General features: G+C 38.0%; 1 protein-coding gene and 1 long non-coding RNA gene across 7 annotated transcripts in view; one reads left to right on the top strand and one right to left on the bottom strand.

Moving 5' to 3' along the window:
- Positions 1–5,744: 5,744 nt before the first annotated feature.
- On the bottom strand, positions 5,745–12,539 carry LOC117668322 (uncharacterized). Of its 3 annotated transcripts, XR_004592242.3 has the most exons (4): positions 12,261–12,442; positions 9,654–9,714; positions 9,369–9,466; positions 5,745–6,315 (listed from the first exon to the last, which is right to left on the bottom strand). It is a non-coding gene; the product is annotated as an uncharacterized LOC117668322 (long non-coding RNA). The 3 variants fall into 3 exon arrangements; XR_004592245.2 differs by lacking the exon at positions 9,654–9,714 and having other exon boundaries at positions 12,261–12,539; XR_004592249.3 differs by lacking the exon at positions 9,654–9,714 and having other exon boundaries at positions 12,231–12,539.
- GRHL2 (grainyhead like transcription factor 2) overlaps positions 12,323–26,597 on the top strand; it is a 78,800-nt gene continuing 64,525 nt past the window's right edge. For all 4 annotated transcript variants that reach the window (XM_034422124.3, XM_034422126.3, XM_034422125.3 and 1 more), the window contains exon 1: positions 12,323–12,748. In XM_034422124.3, coding sequence (XP_034278015.2) covers positions 12,729–12,748 — 20 coding nt within the window. In that variant the 5' untranslated portion in view covers positions 12,323–12,728. The remainder of the gene's footprint in view (positions 12,749–26,597) is intronic.

Here is a 26,597-nt window from a genome sequence, read left to right on the forward strand (position 1 = left end):
TCCAGCCAGCTGAATTCTGGGAGTTGAAGTCCACAACTCTTAAAGCTGCCAAGTTTGAAGACCTCTGGTGTAGATGAAGGTGACTTGTTGATATTTCTAGCCACTAAAACCAGTGTTTCTCAAATGTTGGCAACTTTAAACTATATGGGCTTCAACTTGTAGAATTCCCCAGCCAGCATTGGGAATGCTCTGGATGTTGAAGTTCGCACAGCTTAATGTTGCCAAGGTTGAGAAACACTGGTGTAGCAGCTGGAAATATCAACAAGTTACCTTCTGCTTGACTCCCGGCTGCTGGTCTGAAATCTGTCAAGTTTCCCATGGGGGAACCAGTTCCCAGAGCAGTATTTGGGAAAGGTGGAACAGGCACTTCTTGTTCTTTTCTTCCTTCCAGTTCAGGCTTGTCGAGCACAAAGCAGCAAGGCACAGTCAGCACTTGTTCCAAATAAATGCATCTCCAAACAGGCTTATGCAATACCTATGGTATTGGGCAACTAATTTTCTCTTCCTTTTACACCATAAAAATGAATCTCAGAAAACTGCATATACTCCGGTTGTGCCATTTCGTAATTAGGGGAACATAAGTTTTGTAGATAAATCCAGGTGTTTAGAATATGTCAGAAAGGGGCAGACATTCAAAGGAAGAAGCTCCCCTAATACTAGCCAGAGATAATGGTTCATGTTTAATTATTTGGTGGTTCAATTAAATAAAGTTCATGCTTCTTTTCTTAGGAAGTGAATGCCAAGAGTAACAGGTGGTTATTCGTTTTGACATCTCATTTGTGTCTTTATTAGGATGTGGGAGAATTTACCTTTTTTCAGCTTAAGGATAGATGGCTAAACTGTTAGTAGGAATGCTCACTCACGTGTTTATTACTCAAAATAAATATTGCACCAAACAGAACCAAATCCAATCAGATACTGCATTTGCAAGCACATACAGTACATGAAATATGACCTATCCTATCTTCAATTAATTCAGGGTCCACATCTTCCTTCCTCAAATGTCTGTTTGATAAAACTATAAATATCATTTAAAAACACATATAGGCTGAACCACACAATAATTTACAATCTGATGATAAAAGTAGAACTTTGCCCTTTCTTAGGTGCTTTTTTACCCAGTGCAAAATTAATAATCAGATAGAGGGCAATGAATGCTAGTATAATTGTATCTGCTGCAGTATCTACTATAACTTTTTTATTTTAGAGATTTAATTTTAAATTAAGAGCACTTTTTGAATACCTTTGCTAACACAGCAATATCCAGCAGAGATGAAATTACAAGCAAGCAAGTGTCTCGACTTCTAATGGTAGACAAGATTATATCTATTTTTTCTGTCATCCATGATTGCTTATGCTGGTACTTGTGAGAAATTTATTTTAGTTGTATACCAGAATTATATTTATCCAATCAATCTATGGGTAGTACAGATAATCAGATTATACAGCCTTCATCTAATCACAAAGTCAGCTAGATTACTAACATTTATGTAAGATCATTTTGATATCAGTTTACAGAAGAATATGAAAGTTTAGATAATGTTATATGAACAGAGTTGTTTATCAAACTTTTCATTTCTGATTATGTCAGTGAAATCCCAGAACCAGGTCCAACTTAAAAGGGACATGTGAAGATTATCAATCTATGCTGGGTCTCAGTGGCTAATGCCAATGATAAGGTTTATCAGCCCCTATAAGTTCACGCATTGAAACCTGCTTATGTTCCTGATACACTGTGCACATGCAGGTGTGAAATGTGACAACGACTAGGAGGGACAAGTCTGCAGATTTTTATTTTTATTTATTTTTTTGCAACACCATTAGTGTTGCAGAATTCTGGGAGCTGAAGTCCACAAGTCTTAATGTTGCCAAGGTTGGAGACCCCTGATTTAAATGATGCTTCAAACTTATTTTGCATACTTCTGCTCTAGTATTGACAAGTCATCCAAATATATGCACAGTGATGCAATGCTATTAATTTTAGTGGATTGTGTTTTCTATTTAGAACCTGTTTATTCCTAAAGCATAAAATAATATGCATGCGCATGTGTGTGTGTATGCCTGCATTTAGTGTGCAGGAGAAGAAATAACCATGTGCTAGCAATAAGTATTTCTATTACTGCTTTGAGCTCCCCATGGTTTCAAAACTGTGAAATGACTGTAAGCTTTTAGCACCATGTTTAATTGTAGAGCTGATTGTTTTGTGTGTTGGGTACTTTGAATATTTACACAATAATTTTCTGCTGCCAAACGCATATGTTTAATTGTTAACAACTATTTTATTTAATTTATTATTTAATGTTTAATCACATGGGTGTCTCCAATATGCTAAGCTTTATTTAGGTGGAGCCTGGGAGAGGTTCAGTCAATTGTTAGCTCCTAATTAGTGATTAATCCTGGAGAGAAATATTCCCACACATTATCAAAATGTCATTTGGTAACTTTTCCAATTTAGCAACCTAACATCAAAAGAACTGAACGGTATGGATTTTCTTACGCAGTTTTCTGACCAGTGTGGATTAATCAATTATAGCAATCAATTTGGCTATATATTCAAATCAATTGTGTGGAAGTTTGTTGACACAAGATAAAACCACCATAATTACAGGAAGAAGTTGAAACACTTGTTTTCAACTGTGTCGAAATTTGAGAATCTTAAACGGTGTTAATAAATTGCAATTTCCTATAAAAACAGTTAAGGAAGTCTGGAATACCCTTTCTCTACCAAATGGATTCAAATTGTTTGGTGGGAATTTGAGGAATTGCTGTTGTAACATATCTATGGAGGACACCTACTTGAAAAGGATGGTGCCCAGCAAAATTTCCTTTTGGGTAAGGTAGTCCTAGCCAAACTTAACCGTACTGTACAGAAGTCCATTTCTCAGGCTGACTTCTGGGATTTTATTGATACAAAGCCAACTAAAATGGATAAAGAGAGAAAGTATCAATTCATTCAGTCTTCAAAAGAACTGGATGGTAGATCTCAGCTTCTTTTTTTGACTGAGTATCTTACTTTGCTACATCTTATTCAAAAGATGTTAGAGATAATATAAATCTACTTTGATTTTCATAATTTGTAGAGCTGAGTAACTAGAGCTTTATCCTGATATTAAATCGATTTTCTTTTGAATAAAATAAGTTCATAATGTGTGCATTCTTCCACAAAGGGCAACAGGAAAATAAAGGAAGAAAAATCCAGCGTCATTGGGTGGGGCCCAGCATTAATGTTATGTAAACAGTGAGATGGTTCATACAAAGAAATTCCAAGAAGAGCTTGATCCAGCTACAGTCTATACTAGAAACAAACATGCAAACTTCTTCCTCTATAGATACCATGTAGACATAGAGTGCTCTTAAGGTGCAATAGAAAATACTGCAACATTTGCCTCAGTTAATGATAACATTTTGCTAAGAATCTAGGAATACAAACCGTTCAGTTTAGCCCACACAACCAGCATTATGCAGTCCACTTATCCTGATTAGCAAGGTTCCTATGTTCCTATTCTGTGGTCTAATCTACATCATCTGTCCCCACCGAGCTTCATTTCCCATTTTAAAACCATCCAACCAGCTTATCTTTCCACATGGCTGAAACAATATTAAAGGGGGGAGGGCAGAAGTACTTTGACTTTTGAACCAATCAGTATCAGGCTGCTGCAAACTGTAGAGAAAAAGCAATTTCTGAGAAAATTACAATTAAGCATTTTCAGTGTTATCTTTAGTGGGTCTGAGAATCTTCCTTTAATCTTCTTTATGTGGAAATTTTCTAGTTTTTCCCCATCAGAAGTGATTTTTCTAAGAAAAGGCAAATTAGCATCTACATAGTTCAGGTGGCCTACTTGAATCTTTTGTGAATTCAAAACTGAAATGAAACTACAGATAAACCCTTTTTTAAAACATATGTATATATCTGTGCTTCCAATATCAAAATCTCTTTTAATAATAAAAGAGATAATAATAAAACCAACAAAAAGATGAATGTAAGATTTATGGTCTTAACGATTAAACAGAATATTATTATAGATAGAAGACTGTTATGTAACTTTAGAGAAAGAGGTAAATTTATAATTGTAGTTATAGTTGCTATAAAGAAAATTGGAAGGTCCTACTTTGTATCTTTTGCCCTCTTTTCAATTTGTTTGCCTGCTTGCTTTCTTGCACCTTTAGATTTCTTTTGATTTCTTTTTCTGTTTTCTTCCTTATACTACTTTGCATTGGTTATTATCTTTATTTTTAAAGATAATTTAAAGATTTAAAATTTTATTTTAATAAAATTGTTTTAAAAAATGAATATGAGGTGGAAATCCATGTTCTCTTAGCTGTCAAGAAAGGAAGGTTAAAAATAACAGAAAATATACAAACCATTGATGATACCCTAGACATAATGCAATCAATACTTGCTATCGTTTAGTTACCACATAATAGACTAAAATAATTTTCATCTCTAAAAGCTTTTATTCCAGAAATAGGATTGAACGTGTATCTGTCAGCATACCCTTTCCCTGACCAGACAAAATAATGTTAAAGCCAAGTTTTAAAGAGGTATATCATGCATCATATTAGAAGAATTTGGCTGCATCAGTAAGCATATTGCTTTTGCCATCTAGCTTGCAGAAATATAGATGCAAAGGTAGGTGAATATTACCCATAAAATTTGCAGTGGTTTCTTATGATCATAGAGACATAGTCAGATTGTTAAAATCAACATCCTCTACAACTTTTCTCATTCATGCACAGCAACATGAGAAGGAATTAAATAAATGAAAATATTTCTCTGAATGCTGCAAAAAAAAAAAAGGGGGGGGGGAGCAGACATACAATATTTAACTACATCTATAAGAATAGATGCTTCACTGCCACTATAAAAATGTGCAATTTTTTTTTACTTTGAAATATAAGCTAAGTGACAAGATACCAGTAGATGGTATTTTGAGCTCATAGCATTGGTTTTACTCTTATTAAGCCAACATCAATTTTCCATTTGACAACAAAGAAACAAATCTGCAAGGGCACACAGGGGACTTGTGGCTGACTAGAGTGCCATCACAAAATCATGCAACTGGTCACTGAAGCAGCATTCGGAGTTGTCTTCCTTCACAATCCCAGTGCTTGTGATTAAATTAGGAATATTTTCTGAGCGTAGAATATGTTTTCTTATTTCTGGCCCCATTCCAGCTTCAAAGCTACAAAGGCAGAAGTCCCATTACCTATTGTATTCACGTTTAGAACTACCCCAAATGATTTTCTTGGGCATTACAAATTAGTTTTTTGTAGTTCAATCAGCACCCGAAAACAATGGTCGTCATCATTCAAACTTCCGTGGCAGCGAATAATAGACACTAAATTGAAGGTAGGGGAAGAAACTGGCTGATGGAAGAGAGACAGATCAGAACATCTTTCCATTTATGCCCAACATGGAAATAAAGTGGGCTGCCAGAGGAGAGAAATACCATTCACTATACCCAAGAAATGGTATGGCTGCTACAAATGGAACACAGTTTATTGGTCTCCATTGCTGCCACCTAGTATCTCAATATGATTTTTGCAGGCCGCTAATTTTATGGATATATTTACCTGGCTGGAGCAAACAGAAAAACTTCATGGTTCACCCATTTAGCTGCGGATGAAGTTTGGGTAAGACAAATCTATTGCTCCCATTCATCTCTCTTAAATATGCAAGTTATTGTTTAACGAACCTAACAAAATGGATCTTTAGAATGACTGCAAGTTGCAACCACATCAAACTAGTTTAATTTCTTTATTAAGTCAAGTGGGGCTTTTTTTTATGAACCATGTAAGAAAACTTATTAGTTAAAAGAAAAAGAAAAAAAAAGAAGTGAAGGTGCAGGGAAAATTGTGGCAAGTGTAAATAACTCTGCTTATTCTATTTACTTTCTGAACAGGAATAAGGAAGTAAGTTCTTCAGCACAGGTCACTGTTTATTTATAAAGTCATCTCAGGGCGAAAAAAAAATCATGCAGTAACTTGAAGCATGCAGTCCACAAATACACTGCACATTACTGAACACAATTCAGAGTAATCTCAATTACATTTTCCACAAAACATCAATAAAAGTAGTCTTTTTTCAAAATGAGCTTAATTCCAAAGTAACTTCATGGACATAGTCATGCAGTTTTCTTTGTAAAGCAATGGAAACAGCTTGCCATGGTCCACTTCAAGATGTTTCTGGACTTTCCAGGCTGGCCCACAAATTTGTTACTCTCCCATCCAAGCAGGAACCCATGGTGCCTCAGACAAGGTCAGCCAGGTGCTGCTACCTGCTGAGAGTCAACGTCTCCAGGGATAGATAAGTTCCTTTATAATGAGATGCAAAACAGGACACAAGAAGTGTTTGTGAGATTTAACTAGTACTGTAAATAAAAAGCTCATTTACCTCTGTTACAAATTGACTAAGTACCAGTAATCTAATTCTGGGATGCTCAGTGAGGCAGTCTATGGTGCTGATATATTTTTAGATGCTATTCTCAGTGGCATCTATCCCAATCCTTTTTTCACATTGGAAAAAAAAAACTTTAAAAATTAAGAAGAGGGGCAGGCTGCAGATCTAAGTTCTGGCCTCCATCATTAATTTTATTCCCAGAAATGTTTTGTATCCCATTAGCTTTCTCAAAAAATGAAATAATAGGCAGCTTCAGCCTAAAACTTCGTTTAGAAACATGATATTTGCTCAGAAAAAAAGCAGGGAAAATAGAGAATGTCATACAGGAGAGAAAGTTAGAGATGATGCCAACTAGTGTTCTGATAAGTCTTTGCTGGTTATATTCCCCATGCAAATAATTATGTAAATCAACAAGTCCTTCTCAGTAGCCAAGATATTATACACAAAGCAATTCAAATATTCAACATGATTATTATTATATGAGCTAATTAGGCTAAGTCTCATAACCTACTTTGAAAGTCAGTATATATTTTAGCTATATTTGAGCCAACTATTTGTTCAGTTCTGATTACTCTATCTAAGAGTCAAAAAAGTACTGTCTACAATTCAGACATCAGAGGACATGACACAAGGCAGCTGAAAATACCTACAGGGTTTTAGGTTGGGTAAATTAGGCTGTAGGCTGGCATTTGCTAGGATTAGCAAAAAATATTATTTAGGAAGGAGGGTGTGATAAGAGATTTAAAGAATTATATGGCTTACAGAAAATGCATACAGACATGACCCTTTTTATCTCATATGATAATAGAATTTCAGATCATCAAAGAAAATTGATTAGCAATAGAACTGGTATAAATAAAAATACTCTACATAAGTAACGATCTACATGATGACAACTGTCAGCATACAAAGCTAATACTAGTACTGAGAGGTTAAGTGAGCTCTTAATTCAGAGGCACTAATACTAATTTATTATACTTATGTTCCGTTTTTGTTGTAGAGCATGCATAGTTTCTTCCTCACTTTTATTCTTACATTAATCACCTTAGAAAGATTAATTCTGGAAAGCAAAAGGCTGGAGTATTTAATGTTTACTCATACTCAACATTTTTTTTATTTTCTCATGCTGATTCTATATTCTATACAGGCTAAATCTCTAAAACTGGAGAAGATCAGCAAGCACCACATCTATACTGTCTTTGACATTATTTCCTTTTTCTAGGAAAAAGTTTCCAGTATTTCTAGCTATTTCTAATACTACTACCATATCCTTTTCTAACAGACTTATATCGTAAGATAAGTTTTATAGCAACTAAAGCATTCACTTTGGAAAAGAAACATGATCTTAAATGCTCAGTGAGCCATAAAGATTTACTCAGTAGGTTTAGGCAACTGATTATGTCTAATCTACAATAATAATGCCTGGTTTGCTTGAAAAAAGGACAGGATAGAAGTGGATGCCCCCTACCCCACTTCAGATAATCAGAAAATACATCATTGATGAAGGTGCTTGTATCTGAAAATGTTTGCAGATTATATATTGCTCTCTCATTTGTTTATATTGCAATTGTTGTTTTTATTATTTTTGTAATGTAAATTGGCCAGCCAAATTGCAACTAACTTTTTTTGTTAATTTCAATGGAAGATTCATCATCACCAAAATTTATTACATAACCTAAAATTTCAGAAATATAGACAAAGCAATCATATGTATAAATTCAAAGTACAGATATCCAGCATGAAATATTTATTAGTGAGCAAAGAGAGATAGACTATTAGCCTATATTTTTACTAGCATACCTAATCCATCAATCTATTCTCTTTACAGAAAAGTGCAACATTTTTATTACATCAGGAGAAGGTATTTTTGTGTGGGGTTTACTTCATGGAATGTTATGAAAAAAAATACTGTTCTTGTACTGTACCTGGTCTTATAGCTATAATAAACAATGACTGGATACTATTCTCATAATTGCACGCACAAGGATTCATAAGAGCTTTGACGTTTTTTTTTGAAGTGTTAACTGCTGCAATGAGCCTCAAGAATATGAACAAAGTATAACTAGTTTGGTTCAATTATGTTTGTTGAAACTATGGCTATATTAGAGTAGAATAATCAGTACTCACTTAAATATTTTAAGTATTTTCTTGACCTATAGGCTCGAAGAATAATCTGCACTTAAGGCATTCTGAACTGTCTGCACAGATAATTATGATATTGAGAAGAGAATTAAATCTAATTCCAGACAGCCTCTACGTGTCAAATTAAGTAGTATTGCCTTTGGGAAGCACAGCGCTAATAACTGACCATATCAATCACTGATTTTTTTGTCTCCAGTTTCTGTCAACAGTTGCCTACAATAGGCAAAGTTAACAATTTACCACAACAGCATTGTTTAAAAGCTAACACACTGCAGTGTTAACTGCTGTTGCGCTTGCTTTGAGAAGTAATCCAGGATAACTCATGTTTGAACAGGTAAGACTGAGTGCCAGGGGATATGAAAGAACATTCATAAGGCATACTTTAGATGGTTAATCAGGACTCCATTTCCTACCTTCGTCAAACTCTGATAATGCAGCTCATCTGGAGAAAACTAGAGAAGGCTGATGTAACATTAATTTAATCGATTTTGGAAACCATGCCACTGTTCCTAATATAATATCATGATGAAAAACTAGTCATGATGGTAATAAAGTTTTTTTTTTACTGAATAAAGAATTGCAATGAATTGGGAACTATAATAAATTATTCCCATAATATTAACTGTATTTGGTTGGCCATATGGAGATGACGAAAAACAACTGAGTAACATTATCCCAGATACACCTGCTAGGAATTTCCTTCATGAACTCACTTCTGCATAAATATTGTTAGACTGAGACAGAAAGTCAGTAATAGATAAAATAATTCTCTAAGGTGCTGTGATAAAACATGAACATGGAGAGGAAAGGAGTTCTGCTGACCTACCAAGAGATTATTTCGGCACTCTCCAAACATCTTGGGTTGCAATTCCTGATACACCAAGTCAAACGTTGCTTTAGCCATGCATTCTAAATCACAGTAGGCTACACAGAAAAAGAATGACCACCATTAAAGTAAGGCAACTTAACCCATTACAATCAAGCTGCTATCTTCTGCTAGCTGAAAAAGTAAACTTTCCTTGACCTAAGTCACAACCCCCTTCAAAACAAATTATATAACAAGATGATTGCTAAGTTTTAAGATACATAAAGGATTAAGTATAAGTGCTACCTGTTGCAAAATTAGTAGCTGGCTTTTTGCATGGTGCTCTTTATTGGAATCTGCGCAGGAGCTTTCAATGACATACCAATAGAAAAGCACAAACATATGTAAGCCACCCTGTGTTAAAAGAACTGTTATTCAAACATCTGTTTTCTTATTAGCAGCATTGCTTTGATACAAATACAACCCATTAGCCTCTTCATCCCATAAATTTGTTTTACATGTTTCTAGAACACATAATTTTATGTACTTGTAATTATATTTTGTAGCCTTCATTAACTGTTGTTTGAATACCTGTTTTTCTGGCCCTATACAGCAAACCCAAACAATACTATTATTAAATGGAAAAAATCACACGCCCATGCTAAATTGATATAGAAACAGTTGCCTTTTACCTTGGTTTTTTTTCACCTTAGAATTATAGCTGTTTGAGAAAGAAAGTAGCCAAAGTGAAAGTATAGAAACATTGAGTTTCAAATGTAATAAAGCATGAGAGCGGCTCTTTAGCAACTCCCACTCTATTTTTCCTGTTTATTCCATTCAAATTGTAATTAGGATTACACATTTAAGCATCACATTATTTTATTCAATTTTTTTGGACAAAGGATTAGATCTTGATTTCTCTTAACATTTGGTCTGTTAGTTTTAATTCACAATGGGCAGGTTCATTAATAAATATTACACTGGACATAACTTTTTTGGTGTACAATATGTTCCAAGATTCACAGTTTTTAAGCTAATATGTATCTTGTATTTCGTAGTGTTTGAGAATTAGGGTATTAATCCCCAATTCAGGGCTATTATTCTGAATTTATGCTATTTGAAAAAAAATTAACGGGGAATTTGATTGCAAAAAAAGTTCTGTAAGTTAAGTTTTAATTTGATATACAAAAGCCATCTAAATTTAAGATTATATTGCCCAAAAGACTCTCATTCCCTATTTTTGGTCCAAGTATTTTATATACTTGTCTTTGCTATAGTTGTTGACAGATTTTTCCTCAAGAAGTCATCTGTTGCCCCTAATATTTTTTTTGAAAGCCATGAAACTAGTGATTATCATCCCATTGTGCAGCTATAAATTCCATTGTTACTTTCTTACTACCCCCATAAAAGCTAATAGGGCCACAAGAGATATTTAATAGTCCATTGAATGATAACTATCAGATGGTCATTTCTGTTACATCAAAAGAGATCATTCTCCTAAAATCTTTATCTGTTGAACTCTTCTTCCTCTCCACAGCTGAATGGGAAAGTTCTTTACATGGATATCACTTCCAGAGTGTTAAGAGGAATTGACTTCCAAATAAGCATAGATAAAATAGCAGACTGAATTGCTTATTTCCACGTCATTGATTGACAGGGCCTGTAGCAAACACTAGATAAGTCTTTCCTGGAAAATGGGGGAAATCTTGCATTTCACTGGTAGGCCACGTTATACTTACAGATTGTTCTCTGTGGAAATACCAGAGGATAGAAGACTAAACATGAAGGATCCATCCAGGGTTTAGGGACTGGATATTGTTTATTATTGTTCATTTCCACTCCTGAACTTACTTTTTAAAAAGCTCCTAAGCATTTTCTGAACATTATTATTTTTTTTTTAAAAAAAAGCAAAATAGCGTGTATTAATTCTAATTTATCACACACCTTGCAGGGATGAGGTCAGGCAGTAAGGCAAAAAGGCTATAAATACTGCAAACATTACAGCACCGGGTGTGAGAAAACACACAATTCATATTTATTCTTCTTACCCAAGGAAGCAGTTTGAAAGTTTTCAGTTGAAGCAAAGTGGGGTGTGTGGGTGGGGTGGGGAATAGAGGTGGGATGCGACTGACCTCCTTTTCTCTATCTAGCTCCATATCTAGCTTTTAAAAAAAAATAACCGTAATAAGCAAATCCGAACAAACTTGAGATCTGCAATAAAGAAATCGCCATAACTTAAGTCAGCCCCTTCATGGCCCTAGTCCAGGCCTGCAAATCCTGTCGCGGCAGTATAAAACCCACCGCACTTCGAAACACAAGGAATTTATGTAACATATTTTTTTTTTTAAAAAAAACGTATTTTTTTGGGGGGAGGAGGCAGCTTAAGGTGGCCGTTTCTGTCCCCCAACCTCTTGTCGAGGTCCACACAGAGGGCGGGCAAGCGCCTGGCGCTCTGCCTCGGGGCTCCAGGCTGACTTCCCCGCCTTTTGGGCGCGAGGTTTAGAGGCGGGCGGCGGGCTGACTTCGGAACTCGGAAAGCAGCTGCAAAGCCAAAGGCGAGTTTGCCAGGGCCGCTCCCCAGCAACTCCTGTCCCAGCTCAAGTCCAGGCAACCCTGCGGCTCCCTCGCTCTGTCTGTCTGCCTTCTCCTCCTGCAGACCCCCCGTTTGCAGCCACACAGCGGCAATCTCCTCAGGCGGCCAGGGAGTTCGGTTTCCTCTGCCCAGCTTCACCTGCCCGGATACCCCCCCCCCAGTATCCCATTCCGCTTCTCTGTCTCTGTCTGCCCCCAATTCCCCGCCCTTCACCCCCACGCTCCCTTCAACCACTCCGGCTCTGCTTCCCAGAGGTGCGATCGCGCCGAGTTCTAAGCCAGGGCCTTTACCTGAGCGCGCCTCTTCCAATGGCTGCTCACCTGAAGGCCCGCTCCACCCAATCAGCTCGCGGCTCGTCCCTCTTGCCTGCTATCCTTGAGTGAAAGAATCCAGCTTCTCTTGGGAAAGTTACCTGTAGGCGCCTTCAGCTTTTGTTGCTTGGCTGCTCGGTGCCCTAAACCGCGGGCGGGGAGGGGGGAGAGGGAATGCAAAAGAAGAAAAAAAAAAGGCCAGCCAGTCTTCTTCCCACATGCGAGGGGCGGGGAGAAGGGGGCTTTACCTGTCCCACTCCTACCTCTGCGGCTGGCTGAGGGAGAAGTAGAGGGGGGAAAGAAAAGCAGAATTACCAGTAGCTCTGGTTCTGCCGTCCCGGGAGCTCGCTCGCTCTCACACGCGAGCGCACACACACACACACACTCACACACCTTTACCTGCACAGACCTGAAAGTCCAGTTTCACCAGAGAGACTGAGGCATCTGGAAAAGGGGAGAGAGTTCATTGGATCAAACATGTCACAAGAGACGGACAAGTAAGTGATCACAGCCAGCTTGCTACTTTTGCTGCTCCTGAACGGATCAACTGGTTGGTTGTGTTTTCTTTCCCTTAAAGAAAAAAAAAAAAAAACCCAAAACAAAACACGATCTCGGTGGTGGACGCACTGCGATTACATTTCCTCCTTTATACAAGGAATACAAGGGTTAAGTAGAACCCACAGGAGAGCTATTGAATTCCACTAACTTCCCCAATCTCTTTTTCACTCTTCCCCCCCTTTAAAAAAAAATTGGCTCTGGATTCTCTGTGTAACTTTCCCAAAGTTTGGGGAGAACTTTACTTCTGTGCTGTAGAACTGGAGGACCAATGCCTTCATGTCCTTCAGGGCCTAGATATGAAACGCGATTCTTGGCTTTTGTATGTGAAGGCAACAAAAGAGCTTTTATATTGGATCAGAAACGGCCATCTTCTTCCCGTTTTCTTGGAACTTCTGCATGTGTATTTTGGGACAGAAAGATGTAAAAGATGGATCTCAGGAATTCTTTATTTCAAACTGGGAGGGGGAATTAAGATGGCGAGAAGGGGGGCAGGGGTAAGGGGATGGATTAAAAACACCCTGATTCTAGAATCAGAAAATAAGCATATTATAGAAGGGAGCACGGAGGGGGCAGGAATATGGGGATCCCACCCCCCCTTCAGTAAGAGGAAGTGATTTTAGGTAAAAATATTATTTCATTTTTCCACTACGTTGTATGTACATGTGGCATAAAATATTCCACTCCATGATAAAGAAAGTTATGAATTTCACTTCCTTAAACCCTCAAATAAGAGTAAAATCAAAATGCACTTTATTAAAAATCTAATTTTTTTTTGAAAAACTCTAGGTTGTACATTGAGCTATCTTGAAATAAGCCATAAAGCCTACTGCTTAAGAATGTTCATAATAAACCAAATAACATTAGCATTTTTTAAAAAAGTTCTAATGTGCCAACGCTAAAGGTCATTATGATTCTGAGATTGTTGTGTGTATAGACATAACGCTGTATTCTATAGTGGCCTCCCTTGTATTCCTTTCCCCATTTTCAAATGTGTGCAAGGTGGAAGTTAGACAATCTTGTACAGACTTCATCTCCCCCTCCCAGCACCTCCCTATGGCTGCGTCTTCCTTATGGCAGTTGTTACTGGCTCCTTCTGAGCTTCCTGGTAGCTGTAGATCCTACCAATGCTAAAGGGAGAAGGCCAGAATCTTGCAGTGGGTTGGGTCTCAAGATCAGGAATAATAGATTGTATCTTGAACTTCCTTCTGAGCCTGTGTAGCACCTTGTTACCATGCACAAAAAGATAATCTCTAGCATTTTGGGACAAAACTTCTCTTGTGGAGTTTCTGTCCTGGGCTATTGACCTACAGGTGTGGAAAAGGGAAAGACAAAAGAAGAGGGAGGGAAGCAGAAATCAATAGGATTCAGTTTAGCAGGAAAAAGGACTTGACAAATTCTTAATGTGAGAAAGCTGGTTGGTGAAAAGGATTGACTCTCTTGAAAGTTGAGAGTGGAATACATAAAGTTCCATAGTTAGACAATGACTAATATAGCAGTGATGTATTGGTCTTCCCTCCCCCACCCCACTGTCTGTCCATTGGGAAGAAATTTACCTCTTCATGGTCAGTACAAGAGGGCCAGATCATTCAAAATAAGGTTGCCTTTCCATGGAGTCTTTTGGAACTTCTTTTAATACATAATAACTCTCAGTTGATTCAAGATTGTGTGCAAAGGACAATGATGGTTTTGATTTGATAAAACAAGATGAAAAGGTTTAATCTTTTACATCATCTCCTGGAACCTTTGGAAAGTGGATTTGTTCCATATAGCACATTATTCATTATTAAAGTAGGTGTGCCCATTAAAGTCTGGTATGAAGAAGGACAATTGTTTAAACAACAGATTTTGATCAGTATCTGAGATGTTACGTATATGCCTGGGTTAGTCAAAATGTCTTGAAAAGCATAGACTGTTCTAATCATTTGAGTAGAAGTGAAGAAACTGTGTGTTTTTCTTTTCTTTTTGTTTTTTAATGCGTTGTATTTCTGTGGCTAAAGTAGTCAACCAGATTTTGGTTTAATGCCGAGATTAATTTGTGTAACGTTCAGGCTACATTCCTATGAACATTTTACTTGATATCCTGAATTTGATGGACTTGTGTCCCAATAAATGGGTTTAGGATTACTCTGCAAGACATATGTGATTGGTAAGGCGTTCTCATTTATTTCATGCGAGATTTTATACAAAGTTTTAAAAGTATTGCTGTTTTAATTTTTATTTACATAGTTGCATTAAAGTCATCTAGTACTTAAATTATTTGCATATGGAAATAAGGCAAATAATGTTCATTACAAAACTAATAAATTCACAATACTCTTTTTCTTTTGCACTTTATCCTTCAAAATTATTATATGGCTTCTACTAATTTTAAATAATTTTTGCACCAATGGCAACAATTTTTATTACTTTTTATCCAGAGGAAACTAGATTGAAAGACTTCTAATGAAACTTCATCTTTTATTCTCAGAAACAGTTGCACTGAATTTGTGGGAGATGGGAGAATTGGGAAATAAGGGTATAGACATTTCTAGATTTGAATCTACAATAGATCATAGAGACATTTGTCAAGAGACAGCTACTTTAATTCCATGTTGGATGCAGCAGTAACTCTTCTAATTTGATGTCTTGTTTCCATTTGAAAGGGTCTTTCAAATGTTTCTAGCTGTATATTTATTTTATTTGTGATATCATCTTTTCTTTACTTGCTTAAAGTCATATGCACAGTTATTTCCATTTAGTTCTTATTCTTGCAACAACTCTTTGAGATTATATCTGACTCAAAGTCAGCCAATGATCTGGGATTTAGAATTTGGATCTTCCCTGTCCTAATGCAACCCTCTAATTATACAACAATACTTCATTTATCTGTGAAGCCTTGGAAAACAGGCAATTATCTGCAGTTCAAGAAGACTATATGTATTTTTTAAAAAACTATTTTTCTGAAAATAATGTAATTTTTATTTTGTGAAAAATAATTTTTCTCCTTGAAAAATTGTAGAAGTATTGCCCTTCAGGAAAGTTAAACACAACAGGCTATTAAAAATGAAGAGGATATAAAAACCACTTCATGCAATCCTCTCTGTGAATATGGAAGAGGTAGTTGAGTACATATTACTAAATTCACATACTACAGTGAGCCAATAAGTAATATGATCTTGAGTTAATGTGATGTATGAAGGGAGTGGAGGGTATGACTGTAAGACACAGTTTGAAACCAGGGTTTGTTATTTTCTTACTAACTGCTACTTTCTTTGGAAGATGTCAAAATAAAGATGGCTGGTTGGCTTGTGATGTTTTAGCTTAATCTTGATTTGTTTCTGTGCCCATTTAGGTTTCCAATCAATGTACAGAAACGCAAGGCCAGACCAGTTAAGATTGAACCTATCATTGGCTAAACAAGCCATAATTATTTTGCTTATCTGTAGAGCTTCTAGCATATTCAGTAAGCAGTGGATAAAAATATTACAACTTGTTCTACTTTGAGCACCTTTGAAAAGTAACTAGAAACTTCAACTGGTGCAAAATTCAGCAACAAAGCATTGTCACATGGTGACAATGCTAGGATCATATTTTGTCTGAATTGGACAATCTGCATATCTTGCCAATTGTTTAGTGGACACAATTTAATGTGTTGATTTAAGTCTGCAATATCTTTTTAAGGCATAATTCCCTCATTATACACTTGTTCAGGCATTAAGATATGCAGGCAAGGTTCTCTTAAAAATGCCTTTGCATTCAGAATCCCGTTTATTGGACATTTGTGAGAAGGCTCCCTAACTGTGCAGTTCAATCTCTAGGAACTGGTGTTTGATTCCCAGTCTCTGTCTTTTGGAGATGAACTTAAGACTCACCATGGAAACTAGGCCTTTTTGTTTCCCTTAGACTGATTTCAATATTTATTTGTGTCATTTAATTATGTTCAAGGGTTTATGTACTCCTGATAGTCATTTTGAGATGGAAAGTTGAAAGAGAGAGAGGGAGAGAGAGAGAGAGAGAGAGAGAGGGGGGGGTAGAAACAATGAGCAAATGAGCTATAGCATAGCATAATTATTGTATTATATTTGTAGCTTGTTTTTGTTGTTAGATCACTCAATGAACTACTTACAGCAATAAAATATTAACATAATATCATAAAAATTGAATACTAGCATTAGCACTTAGATTTATATACCATTCCATAATGCACAGCACTCTGTGAGTGGTTTATAGAATCAGCATATTGCCCCCAGCAATGTGCATCCTCATTTTACTGACCTTGGAAAAATGGATGGAGCCAATCAGGATCAAACTCCTGGCAGTGAGCAGTCAGCTTCAATACTGCATTATAACCACCGCATCACTATAGCTCCTTAAACTACCATATAGAGCAGGGATTGGACACCTATGTCCTACAGGCTAGATGTGATCTGCCCCTTGAAATAATCTTGCCTGTGGTCATCCAAATAAATATATTTACCCAGCTTACAAGAGAGAGAGAGCACTAGCACCTCCTTGGTTGACCATCTTGGTTACAGCTTTACCAGATGCTTCGGCATGGCCAGAACAACAATTCCTTTGGAAATGATACTAGTGATACCATAGACTCTGGACCATACATAGAAGAAAGTTGTTAGCCCCTGATAATGCAGCAATTTAAAGTAGCACTAAACTAAAAAGGACTCTCTAAAGCAGTGTTTGGGGGATTCTGGGAGTTGAAGTCCACCCATCTTCAAGCTACCAAGGTTGAGAAACACTGCTCTAAAGAAAAAAAAATTGATGCCTTTTCCAAAAACAGAAAGTATGGAAGCTGAGTGTGATTCTTAAGAATGTTCTCAGTTTGAGAAAAATGTAAGAGAAGAACTTCTCCTTTGGGCCTAACATACAGACATCAAAAAGCATGGACATCTTTAGAAGGCTACTTCTACTTCTGGACAAGTTCATATAAAGCCAGGAAATCCCACAGGTAGAATAGTGTTTTTAAAGGCTAAATCAAGATGTAATTAGGATAGTCAAGCCTTCTCTAGATCCGGCTGTTTTGGCAAATTACCGTCCTGTCTCCAACCTTTGCTTTGTGGCGAAGGTTGTTGAGAGTGTGGTTGCGTGATAGGTCCCACAGTATCTGGATGAAACTGTCTATCTGGATCCATTCCAGTCCGGCTTCAGGCCTGGGTACAGCATGGAAACGGCATTGGTCGCGTTGGTTGATGATCTCTGGAGGGCTCGGGACAGGGGATGTTCCTCTGTTCTGGTCCTATTAGATCTCTCAGCGGCTTTTGATACCATTGACCATGGTATCATGCTGCGCCGGCTGGAGGGGTTGGGAGTGGGAGGCACCGTGCTACGGTGGTTCTCCTTCTATCTCTCCAACCGGTCGCAGTCCGTGTTGGCTGGGGGGCAGAGATCGACCTCGAGGCACCTTGTTTGTGGGATGCCGCAAAGGTCGGTCCTCTCGCCTCTCCTGTTCAACATTTATGTGAAGCCGCTGGGAAAGATCATCCGTGGATTTGGGGTGCGGTGCCATCTGTACGCTGATGACACTCAGCTGTACATCTCCACCCCAGACCACCCCAATGATGCCCTTGAAGTGATGTCCCGGTGCCTGGAGGCCGTGCAGTCTGGATGGGGAGGAACAGGCTCCGACTCAACCCCTCCAAGACCGAGTGGCTGTGGCTTCCGGCGTCCCAATATAGCCAGCTGGTGCCATCGCTGGCTATTGGGGGCAAGTCATTGGCCCCCATGGAGAGGGCTCGTAACTTGGGCGTCCTCCTGGATGCACGGCTGTCTTTAGAAGAGCATATGCCGGCCGTGGCCAGGGGGGCTTTTTATCAGGTTCGCCTGATATGCCAGTTGCGTCCCTTTCTGGATCGGGACTCCTTATGCACGGTCACTCACACCCTCGTCACCTCTCGTCTGGACTACTGCAGTGGGGCTCTCCTTGAGGAGCACCCGGAGGCTCCAGCTGGTCCAGAATGCAGCCGCGCGGGTAATTATGGGGGCGACATGGCGCTCCCATGTAACACCTCTCCTGCATGAGCTGCACTGGCTCCCGGTGGTCTTCTGGGTGCTCTTCAAGGTATTGGTTCTCATCTTTAAAGGGCTCCATGGCTTAGGGCCTGGGTATTTACGAGACCACCTTCTGCCACCGATAACCTCCCACAGGCCAATCCGCTCCCACAGAGAGGGTCTCCACAGGGTGCCGTCAGTCAAGCAATGTTGACTGACGACCCCCAAGGGGAGACCCTTCTCTGTGGGGGCACCCACCCTCTGGAGTGAGCTACCCCCAGGAATACGACTGATCCCAGACCTCCGTATTTTCCGCCGAGCTTTGAAGACCTTCTTATTTCAGCAAGCCGGGCTGGCTTAAAATTTTAATGGGTTATTTTATGGGTAATGGGTTTTAAAATTTGGGGAAGCCAAACTGATCTAATTCTGTTTTAATTTATTTTAATTTTTATATTGTATGTATTTTAATTTTGGCTGTTCACCGCCCTGAGTCCTTCGGGAGAAGGGCGGTATACAAATTTAATAAATCTAATCTAATCTAATCTAATCTAAGTAGGCAAGACAGTGTAAATGCAGCCATGTTGACTGAATGATGGCCATTCTGAGATTTCTCTTTTTTTGTTTGCCCACCACTACATCCTGATGGAAGTTATACATATACATAGAAATAACTGAATTATGATGTGCATTACAAGTCATTTTAGGAGTCCTTAATCACATAGTCAGACTGAAGACTGTTCACCTACTATGAGTACTCTCAGAATTATGCTTAAAATGCCAGGTTTTTTTTTTCTCCTGGGATAACTTCTATCAGCTCTTGACAGCTTCATCCCATTTATGTTCCTTGACTGTTAAATTTGTCACAATTGCATCTGCATGACAATTCCTGAAGGAATTCCTTATCTTTGTCCGCTATAGAGATGGGTAACCTTTTGGGAGTCAGTAGTTGCACTTATGGTAATCTTTTAGTGAGTCAGCAATGGTATGAAATCGATAGGGACCCAAGATGACAGGGACAGGATTTCCAGTTTTAAATGAAAAAGCCTGCTGGTGCCTTTAAAACCATAATTAGACATCAGTAAATAATGGAGAGAGAGAGAGAAATACAGTTGAATTTTGGGGATTGGGCAAGTGAAAATAATTCCAGTTAGGTTGTATTTCTAATTTACTTCCCTTATTGCTACATTTCAGGAGGCCAGAATAATAAACCGTCTAGTTTTAATGCGCCCATCTAATGTTTGATTCCAAGGAAGAGTCCATTGCCTTTTTAAATCTATTATTTTGAAACTATATTCATTATAAGGTTGACTCAGCCTTCCATCCTTTCGAGGTAGGTAAAATGAGGACCCGGATTGTGGGGGCAATAAGCTGACTTTGTATAAAAAAGAACACCGCTTAGGGGGGCCCGAAAGCCCTACTAAGCAGGTATATACAAAAGTATGAAGGCTATTGCTTAACGCATTGTAAGCTGCCCTGAGTCTCCGGAGAAGGGCGGCATATAAATTGAACCAATAAATAAATAAATAAATAAATAAATAAATAAATAAATAAATAAATAAATAATATATTGGATTTCTCATAAGTATTCTGAGAAGCGGCACACAAATATCGTAAAATACACGATAAAGGAAACCTCTCTACATTCCTAGCAACTCACACAACTCCAGGCATTTATATAGTTAGTAAATAGGAACGGCACCTTAAGACCTTTTAGGTCTGGAAATGCCCTAAAAGTAGAAGCCCTTTCATTTAAACAGGATATTAGCTCATTTGTTGGAGCCAGGTTTAGATCTCAAAATTTGTAAAAGGAATTCAGGCGAGACAAGTTTCAGAGAGAAGGTCTCCAATCAAGCAGATATAATCAAAATAGCTTCGGGGAAACCAAGTTTCTTCTCCAGATCATGACAGCCTAGCCCTAGGAACTCTTTGTTACATTTTGGATGATTTCTCCATGTACACTAAACTTTATGCATGGAAAATTAAGAGGCGTGTACAGTACAGTGGTCTCAGGCTTGTGCGCATGTTTTAATAAATATGTATATCACAAAGAAATAAGTCAGAAACTATTTAGTGGGAATATATACAACAGGGAGCCACCAAAACACAATCCATTTCAAAATATTAACCATGTGCACTTCAGCAAGCTGGCTAATCCAGTTTCCCATTCATAATAAACAAGTATCATTGTGCCAAATTAAGTTGACATAATTAAACTAAGACGATTAAAAAAATGTTTGTACATTTCCCACGTGCTGACTTTTTGTGTCCTTTTACTTTGGGAGAAAAGCATCAGGAAGAGACTGACAATAATTATCCTTGCAGGGAATTATGGGAGTATTTGTCCCTATTGCGCACTTGATACATGAAACTGGCACTGCAATTCTGTCCATGATTATTCAGAAATGATTTTGCTGTGCTGAGGCTTGTGTGTTAAGCCCAAATGCAAGGACTTGATATAAATAGTTATCTCACTGTGGATTTGTTAAAATGGATTAAAAACTGGGATTGAAAATTTATAAATAAATGTTTCTACTTTTCCCTTTTCATCTCTCTCTCTCTCTCTTTTCTGTTGCCTATAGAAAGTGAGTTAATAAGTTGCTTAAGGCAGAGATTTATTTCCTTTGGTGTTTGAAGTGCAGTTCAATAACAAATTTTACAAGTCCATTGAATCAGCAAATATGAATTACTGAAAGACATTTTTGCCCTTTTTTATTTTTATTTTTATTTTAAAAGAGAGTATAAAAGAGAGTATAACATTTGAAATGTTGAACTAAATCTTGTCTGCAAAATTCTGTCCTGTGCAGGATGAAGAGAGAACCTATTTTTGCATTTTTGCAGACTTTTTATCAGGGGTGAAATCCAGCCGGTTCTATCCAGCTTGGGCGAACCGGCTGCTGGAGGCTTCGCCCACCTGCATAGACATCATGATGTCATTTTTTGTGACATTTTAAGCCTCTGCACATGCACAGAAGGTTTTGTGCATGTGCAGACGATGGTGCGCGCACACATTGGCGAACCGGTAGGGAAGGTAAGTTAATTTCACCCCTGCTTTTTATGCTATTCTTCTTCTACTCCATGCTAGGACTATTTTATAATATACAACTCCCAGTTACAGACATGAGCTGACATGAAAATGAGGTGCTTTGATCTCAGGATCCCTCCTCCAAAAGGAAAAGAAGAAGAGGAACAGGAAGAGGGAGGGAAGGAAGGAGTTATTATCTATACTACAAGTAAATAGAAATACTATATTGGCTATATCTCAAAGTAGTTACTAGGACTTAAAATAATAAAGAAGTTATGAAAAGATGCTTAAAATTTTCTATCTTACGTGATTCACCGAATAGAAACATAATTAAAAGAATGTTTACCCTAACTTAGATGCCATTCAAGTCAATAAAACTTCCATATGTTGTGGTGCTATTAAATTTCTGAGGATATCCGACCTATTATGAACAACAAAAATGTAGCTGCCTGATTTGGCTTCTAATTTAATCTTTTCTTCCTCTGTTTCATGATTTCCTTAATTTAATCTCCATCATGTTTTCTGCAGCCCTTTTAGTATTCTCCTTGGTGCCCAGGAGTCTTTCTGCCAAGTTATTCCTTTTTTAAAAATCGAAATAACTGTAGTTCCTATCACTAAAAGAAAAGGAAAAAAAGCCCCCAGTTGCTTATCAACCTCATTTCCCAGCTTGACTTTCTGGGGGGCCCAGAGGATTCTTAAAGAATAATGGCAAGAGGCAGATATCATTCTGATCACGCTCACCGTCTTCAGAAAAGAGGAGGGGGAAATGAGATCTCTCTTGCTTCTAAGTTAGAATGAGATAAGAATTGAGCTTGGGTGGACACAGTATGATGCACTGATTGCATGCAACCTGACACCATTGCCTTTGTGGTCCCACAGATCAAATAGTTGGGTTAAAACATTTAGGATGTTGTTTTTTTTAAAAAATGGGAGAATAGATGAGATTAAGGAGCAAGATGGATTCTTGCCAATGCTTACAACACTATTTTACATCTTAGAACTGCTGAAAGTCTATAACCATGCTTGTCTTTTGAAAGCAACCCCCAACTCAAAGCCTAATGGACCCTTTGGACCAACAGAATTTGCCCATCCCTGGAAACAGAGAGTCACTGCATAATTTGGTGGATTGTTTGATTTCCTTAATGCAGACCATGACAATGGTGGTTAAAAATTTTTGAGGATTACCCTGCCGATAAGGAAGCTTGGGAAATTGTCACCTGACTTCTGGCAATTTTTCAGACTCGGCATGAGAGGTTTTGGCTTTCCATAGCTTTCAGGCAAGAAAACTTAAATATTATAATGTAAAAATAAGTTTAACATGCATAATTAAAAAGAAATCAGAAGTTGGCCCTAAAGACAATTTTTAAAAATATAAGTGCCTGGTTTCATCCATCGTGTGATATGCCTGTCTCCTTAAATTAGTGTCCCATACAGTCGCTGCATGTGTATAAAAGAGGATACCAAAAAAGGTCTTACATTCATCAGTTAAATGATTCACAATTCAGTGTAAAAGGGAAACGATGTCTTAGAATGCAGATGCCTGGCACATCTAGATCTTTCAGTGATTCACACAGTCTGATTGAGATAAAATAATGATACTATGAATCAGGACTGAGCAACCTGCACACTGCATGAGGTTTTCACACCTAATTTTGTAGCACCTGAAGCGTCTTTCTTCCAAATTACTGAAAACTAACAGCCAAAATCATATTTTTTTTTACTGATAATGATTATTTATTTTGGTTTAACAATGAAGATGGGTGCATTAAGTCGCTGCTAGACTTCACACATCTTTTTTGTATTATATCTTACTCTAAGCTTTAAAAAAGCCCTGAAAATTCAGCCCCATCAACTCCATGGTGTTCCTCTGTCACCCACCATGCCTGTACTCCTTGTATCACAAATCGTTATTCATCCCTGCTATAAAACATATTTCAATAAAGAAGAAAAGGCTTTTTAAAAAGTTTTATACTGTTTTCTATCAATCATGTTTGTACTTCTTGAATCATGCATATTGAAGTCAGTCCATGGCATAAAACATTTTGCACTGAAATATAAGAATACAATGGTGTGTCCCAACATAAATTATTAAGCAGACTATTTTTAATGTGGATGTTTTAAGGTATTTATTAAACATAGGTCCCTTGTTTCCTTCAGAAGCTTAAGGAGGCATAGATGGTGTCCTTTCTCCTATTTTTCCCCACAAGTCTGTGAGATTGGATAGGTTGAAAATGACTGGCCTGAGATCATCTAACACAGGGGTCTCCAACCTTGGCAACTTTAAGCTTAAAATTGCCATGGTTGGAGACCCCTGATCTAGCAAAACTTCTCAGCTCATAAACGTAACCGCCATGCCACATGATTTCTCTTACAACCACTGTTGTTGAGGGATTGTCATACCCTAAACTGATGCTAGCCTTGTGCGATAGTCCAGAAAGGAAGCACACCCAGAAGAACTAGCTCTACTTTTTTATAAATTTGTAGATTAGCAATAAATCCTTCTGCTGGCTAAGTTCCCCATTATCTAATCGTTGCTCTGGCTGAAGTTGTTCCTATTTCCCAAGATTATTCCATGTATCATTACAATTGTATGTAACCCATTCATTTGTATACTGTGGAGATGGAGGGGATCTTCTCCAGGCAAAGCTAATTTAAGATGGATTGCCAAATGCAAAAACAAGTTAATAATTGTTTTTTTTAAAGATACCCCTCCTCCTTCACATACAAAAGCTGATTTGACTGGGAACTGAATCCAACTTACTATTGGGGTAACATCCTTTGCCTTAAAAAACAGCAGATAATCTTAGAGAGATGGTGGACAGACAGCATTTATATTTATTTACAGATTATGTTTAGCTACAACTGAACATAATTCCTAGGGTGGTTAGTGAGGTGCAGAGCAGAGCTATTCTTGTGTATCAGCTTTAAGGTACTGGAGCAGCTATTATTTTGTTGGCTTATCATCTTCTACTTTCTTGACTTCATAGTGTTGATACATACTTTCCGGTACAAAGACAAGAGAGATCTTGTTTTATGGAGACAAGTCAATGCTGTGTGTGTGTGTGAGAGTGAGTGAGAGAGAGAGGGAGAGGGGGGGGAGAGAGAGACTCCTGCATTACAAGTCTGCCTTTGGAAAACCATGGAATTATTCCAAAATAAAGCTCTACATATTATTTGGCTTAAATAGAAATTTCCCTGTTGAGAAATCTGAAGGGTGGCCTTTCTTTGAAATGAGCTCAGTTTCTTTTCTCAGGACAGTATTTGTTTATTTGTCAGGTGAAAAACAAACAACCCTGTGGTGGGTGATTTGCTACTCTAAACTTGTAAGAATGCAACTGAGTAGATGCATGCATGACCCCAACTTCAAAGCTAAAATCCTCCTATTGACTCATTCTTTCTTGAAACATTAAATGTAGCCTTTCCTAGCTGGCACCTCCCAGATGTATGGGAATGACAACTCCAGAATTCTCAGCTACAAATCTAAATAAATTTGCTTGAGTGACTACTAGTTTCCTATGAAAGGGAGTGGATTGCAGCGAAGTGGAAGAGAACCTCTGGAATTGGCACCAGTCTCTTTAAGGGTTTATTTCCTGACATTCAATGAAGTTCAGTAATTTTTTAAACAATTAGTAATGAACCTCAATCAAAGCCAAGGAGAGGTTTGTGCGTATGTGTGTACGGTACAGAATTTCAGGAATAAAATCCTGGATCACCAATCCTCTTCTGCACCATTCTTGGATTCCTTCTGCTCTTGGTCCCTTTGCAGATGTCTCACAAATTTTGCCCCCAAGAAATTACTCCTGTCTTTTGTGCTGCATCTGACTTTGACTGCTTCAAGGTTGCTTAATGTATAGATTGCATCTACCTTCTGGGTCATTCTCAATTAGCTTGCTTCATCAAAGCCAGTGAAGCCTTGCCTTAGGGGAAGGTCAGGGTTAGGTTGAGGTTAGCCACATCAAGATAACTAGATGAAGATTCCCCCCTCCTCCCCCCCTCCACACACACTATAGAGTAAGCAAACTGCTGGAAGGCGAAAGAGAAGATAAATAACATTTTCTGCAGTTGGCAGAGAAATTGAAACTTACAGTTCAAGAGTTCCATTTATAATATAATCATTAGGTTCTCCCACACATTTTTATCTACTCTTCCCAGGCCTTATCTTCCTCCCTCATATTCCTTCTGCCATTCATTCTTTGAAAATGGCACCTATAAAATTATTTCAGCCAAGTGTTCAGATAAGCAGCAATGAATTTTCCTTTCAAATAATCCAGAGTGGCACTTTAATATTTGGTATAATGCAGGAATGATAGGGGAAAATATCCAAACAAATGCAAGAAGCTCTTTCTACAGAAAGCTGCTATGCAATAATAGTGTGTTTCTTGCAATACAAAATATAGCAACATCCCTATCCCGACAACCCCAAATTGAGCTGTATAATCTTTGTAACTGATGTAAATCAGGAATGTAGTATTTTTGGGTGGTTCTAGGCCAGCAGCAGCTCCCAATCTTTTGGGCACCAGGGACTGGTTTGGTGGGGAAAGGTTTTTCTGTGGACCGGAGGGGTATGTGGTTTCACATGCTGCCTGCATCACACGGATTGGGCTTCACTTGTTCGTGTAGCCCATTTTCTGGCATGCTGCAGCCTGGTCCACAGATCGGGGGTTGGGGACCCCTGCTTTAGGCCACCCTTAACGTTTGGGGGGAGGGTGAGAAAAGATGGTAAAAGTAGTGGATTAATGTCTATGGAGATTCTCAGTCATCCAGGTCATGGTTGTCCCAAAAGT

Source organism: Pantherophis guttatus, chromosome 3 (genome assembly GCF_059756535.1).
Source record: "Pantherophis guttatus breed Tessera chromosome 3, ASM5975653v1, whole genome shotgun sequence".
Taxonomy (NCBI): Eukaryota; Metazoa; Chordata; class Lepidosauria; order Squamata; family Colubridae; genus Pantherophis; species Pantherophis guttatus.